The 7,223-nt window shown below is 38.2% G+C and overlaps 1 protein-coding gene across 3 annotated transcripts in view; it reads right to left on the reverse strand.

Annotated features, from left to right (window-relative positions):
* FYB1 (FYN binding protein 1) overlaps positions 1-6,592 on the reverse strand; it is a 69,702-nt gene extending 63,110 nt beyond the window's left edge. For 2 of the 3 annotated variants that reach the window (XM_075020199.1, XM_075020196.1), the window contains exon 1: positions 6,177-6,278. In XM_075020199.1, the coding sequence (XP_074876300.1) occupies positions 6,177-6,182 (6 nt within the window). In that variant the 5' untranslated portion in view covers positions 6,183-6,278. Of the gene's footprint in view, positions 1-6,176; positions 6,279-6,512 lie in introns of those variants that run through there. The other variant, XM_075020197.1, reaches the window with a different exon arrangement.
* Between the last annotated feature and the right edge of the window lie 631 nt (positions 6,593-7,223).

Below are 7,223 nucleotides of genomic sequence, written 5' to 3' on the forward strand. Positions count from 1 at the left end.
AAGCAGATAGCTTGGCAGCAATGGAGAAGAAGAGCTGGGAGCCCTGCATTAACTTGTGCAAATCCTCTTTGTTAGAGTAGCAGAAGCTGACACATAAAATCCAACATTTTTCATGTTATAGTTCAGGTGGCAAAAAAAAAGATTGGGGTACTTTTGTATCTTAGAGTGAAATAAACAAGCATGGTATGTTCTATATCAGCTTCACATTTACATTTATTTATGAATGTGATTTATCTTTGTCTAATTTATATACCTAATAAATTTTCCTATCTTAGCCTTTACTCCCCACCCCCACTCCCATGCCCCCGCCCTGGAATAGGAAAAGCCCCAAGGGATGAAGGTTGTATGAAAGTTCAGCAAAGGTATTGTTGTTCTGAATTTAAGAGGTCTCTGCAAGAATGTGTTTTGTTCAAGTTGCAAAGTACAGTGGTGGGGAAGGTTGGAGTTCATTCCACTCCTCTTAAATAGACCAAGACATTGCCTGATTTCAGTGTCAATGGGCTGAGCTCAGACATGGCTGGATGTAGCAAGTCCTGGTTTGCCAATAGTTTTCCTTAGTGATGTCATGGGGCTCTCGTTAATATGTTGCAATAATGTCATGGGGCTCTCAAGTTGGCAGCAAGACACTGTAGGATAACTAGGATGCTAGAGTTTGGGATGTTCTGAGTGCACTTTTGTCCTCTGTGCCAATACAGAAACATCACTGGGCATTATGTGTGCATAGAGCATAACTGTCATTTAGTACTGTAGACAATCCACTACTGTTGCACTGCTTGAGTAGTTTTACCATTACAATATTTTCCCTGGTGTCTTATACAGTGAGCAGAAGAGCATTTTTTTTTTATTTCATTGGGACAGTTGTCCATTTACAATGTTTTTGAAAGTAGCCTAAATATCAGGAAAAATTTTCTCTCCCTCAGTGTTTCTCTACTTCTTATGCTCCACTTGGGCCTGACAAACAGAAAACTGTGTCTGTCTCACAAAGAGTATTCTGAACATTTTGTTAGTCTTAGCCCTGCGAGTAGTGTTTTGCACAAATTAATTTCAAAATCTGCTGTGTTCCCAGTTATGCAAGACACCTGGACCTGCTGGTCTTCTGTGGCTATCTGAGGTCCAGTGACCTCAGTGATCTTTGCAGGAAGGTAGAGGTCTCTTCACCCAGGGTTCCTTGTGAGACTGGTCCTTCTGAGTGTGGTTAGGCCTTCAGCCTGTCATGTAATCAACTATCATGTGTTCCTGTGCAGAATCAGTAGGACTCCATTGAGACACAAAAGTTGGCTGTAACATATTACATTGAAAGACAAGGACTTTTTTTTTTTTTTTTTTTGGTCTGGTGAAATAATGATCTTAAAATGTATTATGACGGCCTTATATCCCTCATGTGCCTGCTTTTGCCCATGCCAGCAGAGAATTAGAGGCATCCCTGTGCATGGAGAAATGGAGTCCCTTCTTTTTAAAAATTGTCAGCTGCCTTTTGCTTTCATTTATTTGTATGTAGTTTTCAGAAAACAGGGCCCAAGGTGTTTGAAACCCACAGCTCTCCTGAGAGTTCCCTAAGCACCAGACCAAAGCTGATTTATGGTTGATGGTAGAACTTCCCATTTGTGTTTTGATGGTGATTTGTTTTGCGTGAAAGATGTGAGGATTCTTCAGTTCAGAGAAAGGTTAAGCATCTCTCTAGCTTAGTAATTACAGCACTCGCTTAGAATTGGGTAGACTTAGTTTCAATGCACTGCTGCAAACACTGCTTAGGTGTTTTTTTATGACTGGACCAGAGATACGTCTTTCCAACATGTCTGCTTTGGTCACTGAACCATTGAACCATTGGTATGAAGGTAATGCAGCAGTCCTTTGCAAATGGGCCTGCTAAATCTGATGAGACAGAGAAGATTGCCTTATTTGTGAACCTGATGGAATGAGGCAGAAGCCCTTTTAAATGGGGAATGGCATACTGATGAAATGCTATGATTTTAAAATCTAATTAGGTTCATTGCAGAACATGGGCTACACTAGACACTGTATTCTTAAACATACAAAGATTTATGCTGCTCCTCATGGAGGTATCCAAACCCTTTGCTCCCTATCTTATAATGGATTTTTTTTCACTCTAGGCCTTGCCTACAATACAAGCAGAAAGACAAAGAATGATTCTTAGAAACCAGCATCTCAGCTGGGCCACCTAACTTGGGCAAGTGAGTTAGTACTGGGAAAGTTTTTAAGAAAAAGCATGTTCTCACTGAAGGCTAATATGCTTGTCCACACTGTGCTAGATGTAGAAACCTCTCCTCTTTAGAGGCATTTCTCCATTCCTCATGTTTCATGAACCTGTTGGCCCAAGTCCTGGTTAAGGTTATATTTCCAGTTTAAGGAGATTTTGATCTGGTATAACTCCTTGGGTACCTCTGAATAGCTTTGCATTGTGCAGTATGGACATTCCCTTGAGGCATGCAGAATTAGGTGGCAGATAAATATTAACTTTGAAAATTCTTCCCAAATGGTGAGCCTAGGTGCATAAATGATAGACATAGGTGCTGAAGGAGGCACCTTTCAGGATAGAATAACAGACTTGGTTGACAAAGGAAACATTCAAAATGCTAATAGTTACATAGTGCACAAAAATATCACAGCAGACAATCTTAGCAAGCATATCAAGAAACGAACATCCTAGCTCTGAGATTAACCCTTAATAGATTTCTCATTCCTCTCTGTCACTTCATATACCTGAATCCTGTCTAAGGATAAGTGCCTTATTCCACTTTTGGCTGTGCATGCTTAGGTCCCCTCTTTCAAAAGAATAGCCCAAGGAAGCAATTCTTCAGTTAAAGAACAGATGGAGAGGGCTGTGAGTCCCTTCCTAGCAGCTAGGAGTATGGGCTTCAGTGTCAGTTCCCAGAATTGCTACATAATGTACAATGTAACTACTTGTGAATAGGAAGAAGCTTTTTCTGACTATCCATTAAAGTAGACCCCTTCACTAAGTAGCCGTATTTTTTGTGTGAGAAAAATTTGGTCCCAAAGAATTAATGTATTTTCACTATCCTGGAAGAACACAAAACCCTTTCCAAGATGAATGCTACAGAACTACAGCACTGAGCCCTCACTGAGTTATTTCATGGCAAGTTATGGTACAATAGCTGTTCTCCAGGAAGTGCCTGCATGGAGACTTTTTGTTTATAGTCATATGAGGTGAGTGACAGAGTTTGTCACAACTCAGATGCAAAGATAGTAACACTGATGAGGCAACGTGAATGCCTTCCAAACTGAGACACCTGGAAAATGTGCTGTACCTCACTTTTAACTGCTGTTCTAGCTCCATCTGGATGTGACAGGATTCAACCCCAGTCAGCAAGTAAGCACTATGCAGCCACTTGCTCAGCCCTCACCCCCACCAGTGGAGTGGGGGACAGAATTGGGGGAAAAAAAGTAAAACTTGTGGGTGAAGATAATAATAGTTTCATAGGACAGAAATGAAGAAAATAATAATGATAACAATAATAAAAATACAACAAAAACAACAATAATAATAAAAGAATTGGAATGCACAAAACAAGTGATGCACAATGCAATTGCTTACCACTTGCCAACCAATGCCCAGTTAGTTCCTGAGCAACAATCTGTTCCCCCCAGTGAACTCCCCCCATTTTATATACTGGGCATAATGTCACATGGTATGGAATATCCCTTTGGCCAGTTTGGGTCAGCTGTCCTGGCTGTGTCCCCTCCTAACTTCTAGTGCCCCTCCAGCCTTCTTGCTGGCTGGGCATAAGAAGCTGAAAAATCCTTGACTTAGTACAAACACTACTTAGCAACAACTGCAAAGTCAGTGTGTTATCACCATTATTCTCATATTAAATCCAAAACATAACACTATACCAGCTATTAGAAAGAAAATTAACTCTATCCCAGCTGAAACCAGGACAGGATGTTATGGCTAAATAGATCCCAGCAGTCCTCTCTGCTTTTCCAGATTTTGTTTAAGTCCTTTTCTTTTCCTTTTCTTTCTTCTCCCCCCCCCACCTTTTTTTAAAAAAAACCAAATAGTAGATCCAAATAGATCAACCAAATTCCTTGGTTGCATATCTGCCTCAGAAGATTTATCTGAATTCTTGTCTCAAAAGTTCTTTTGCTTCTTATAGTATACCTGAGAATCACCAGTATCACTGCAAGAAGACAGGCATGTTAAGGGCTGTTTCTCTAGGTCAGAAATCAACACAGCTTGGCTTGGCTTGAAGTCAAAGGAAAATGCAACCATTTTCCTTCATGTTCATCAGCTTCAATATCACATGAAGCTACACTTGCCAGCAGCTATTATTGTAGATCTAGTAGTTTTTTCATCTGGTATTATGTCTAAGTGTTTTGTTTTAAACTTGGCTCCATTATGATGGTCAGAAATGAAATAGTGAATTCTCTGTTTTAGTCCTCCTTTGCATCTCTGGATTCTACAGACTTACCTCTGGCCCTTTCAACTCTTCCTGTATGCACTAAAACTGGAGCCAGCCTCAGCCAGATTATGCCCACTCTTATGTTCAAAAGGTTCATTGGCTTTTTTTGTAGGAATAAGTTTGTCTTCCCAACCACTCTAACCTCTGTCTACGGTAAAACTGCCAGAAAACAAACTTTCCTACATTACACCTCACATCACCTTCTTCAGTTACTTGGTTTGCTCTCCTCCTAATTTTTTTTCCTGTCTTCTCATATTGCTATAATATTAATTTTGCCCCATACAGCATCAAAGCAAAGACCAAAGAATGTGACCTGCTTCCTTGGTGAGGCTTCTGGGTTGCCTGTGATGCAAAGATGAAAGCACTTTTTTCCCCATAGTGCTATATAACATTGTCAAGGAAATATAGTAAGCATATGAATTCATGGTTTGCATTACTTTGAATTGTCATTCATATTTGGATTAGAGAAAACAACCTGGAGCTTTGAAAAGATTTAAACAAAAAAGTGAAACTGTTAATTGTTGCTTATTTTCAAGCTGCATTTGGCAACAGCCGAAGCCCTGTGTTCAACTTATTTGCATATTTACATACTGTTTCCAAACAAACCCTTTTGTGAAAGCAGCTAGATATTTGAATCATGCCAGAAGAGTAACTGTGCGTTTGCCTTGCAAATTTTAATGTAGGGTTTTGCAAATACAAAGGCCCTATGTATATTTGGGCTCTTGAATAACTAGCTCAAGTTAAAGCATCTCTACAGCAAACAGAAATCAGCAGGCAACAGCACAGCGAGATGCTAGCTTGGTAGAACCATTGGCCCTATTCAGATCCCATTTATCCATATGTAAATCCAGAGTAAGTCAAATGACTTGAGCTGAATTATTGGCATAAACAAACATAGTATTTTGCCCTTTAGTACTTGATTCTACAGAGTGGGATTAATTACAATAGAAATAAATAGAGAAAGAAATATCTGTTTTATATTTTAAATATAAAAAAATATTACTTATGTAAACACTTTGAGGCCATTGCTTCAGATTTAGGAAGAATTTGATCGTTGTGTAAAACAGAGACAAACTCAACTAAAACCCTCTGAACTTTGTGAAACATTGTAAAATGTGAACTGTATTCTGCATTCAACCGTATTTCACATTGCCATTTTTCAAGTGCTACTTGCAATGGGCAAAGTCAGACCTTTTTCCCCATAAGCATACTGAATTCTATAGCTTAGGTCCCTCTATAAGTTTCATGAGATACCTTTATTCTCTTGATATAAGATTGACAGCTTCAAATAAAGAATACCTCTTTAGTAATACTACCTTCAGGGAAAGATTGCTTTATTTGGGCACATATACCATGATGAAAGTATACAAGCTACTCCAGGAGTTCTGAACTATTTTGCAGAGCAAAGATGGCCTGAAAAGCTATTCAGATTTCATGCTTCTCAACATTTGTCTGTGAAATCACTTCTTTTGAAATTATTGATTTGGTTTATTAATAAAATACTTATCAAACCAGATGCATATATAGAGTTTGGAATTTTAAAGAAACTGTCTTTTTAAGGAAACAAATTCTAGAGTTTAGTAAATAAGCCCCAACTATACTGAAGATTTACATATAAATGCATAAATCTTGAGTGGTTTTTTCCCCCCCTTTTTTTTAGTTACAAAGTACTTCTGAATCAAAATAAGATACTGCAATTCCTTTCTGGAAATCTAATTAAAATGCTTGACCTACTCCCATTTCTTGCTTGGTGTCTCATTGACGCTTGACTGCAGAATTCCTCTAGATACACAAACTAATTTGTCAGCTTAGCCTTGAAAGAAGCTGTTTTCTCTTCCTTAATTTTGAATGCCAGAATCAGTAAGGCACAAACCAGTTCACATGATGAAGGAGCTAAAAAAACTAAAAAGTTTCTTCGTACCCTCAAAAGCAGGAAGTCAGTTGCAAGGAACTGAATTGAAAACTATTAGAAATACATTTAAAGTTTTACAGTCACATCCACTGCAGTTTTAGTACTAAATCTTATACTTCCATGTAATAAAAAGTAAATTAATAGAGCTCTGTACTTACCATAGTTTCATGCTCTCTGTCTCCACAAGACTGCTAAAGAGTATGTACTGTACTAGAGAGAGTAAAAAATGTTCTTTGTCCTTCACTGTGCACTTCCTTTTTTGAAAGTGTATGTGGTCTATCCAGCCTTCATAGGAAAAGATACCAGCAAAATCCTTGTTTTGCATATTATCAGAGACCTAACATTTGTTTGGGATACACTGTACCACTGTGAAAGACAAATTACAGCCTATGAGCATTCATTCATTTTATGACCTCCAAGATTATAATGAAAAACAAGTCTATGCTGATAAGAAAATTATACAGCTCTGTTTTCACTAATCTTTGACTGAATTAAAAAGGCAAATGTATTTTATTTTTGTCTTTCATACGCAGGGTTCCTGAATTTTTGTGTATTCAGGGTTCACTATTAGCCCCATGAACGTCTCCTTCCAGCTCAGATTTTCATGGATGTTTAAAATCTGAAGTAATTTTCTTCCTTTAATAAGCTGAACTATATTTCTGTCAATTAACCTTTGACTATTCAGCTCTTCATAGCTGATATTATAAAAAAATAGGGTTGTCCTGGTCTGACAGGATATTAAAGTTCTGCACTGCTGCAGACTTCCTATGCACAAAAATTGAAGGAAGAAATGGCATATGGCCATAAACCTCACTGAGCTAGTTCTAGCAAAAAAAGCTAAGACAGAGGGCTTAATGAAAAGAGATGAA

The sequence above is a fragment of the Buteo buteo genome, chromosome Z, assembly GCF_964188355.1.
Source record: "Buteo buteo chromosome Z, bButBut1.hap1.1, whole genome shotgun sequence".
Classification (NCBI taxonomy): Eukaryota; Metazoa; Chordata; class Aves; order Accipitriformes; family Accipitridae; genus Buteo; species Buteo buteo.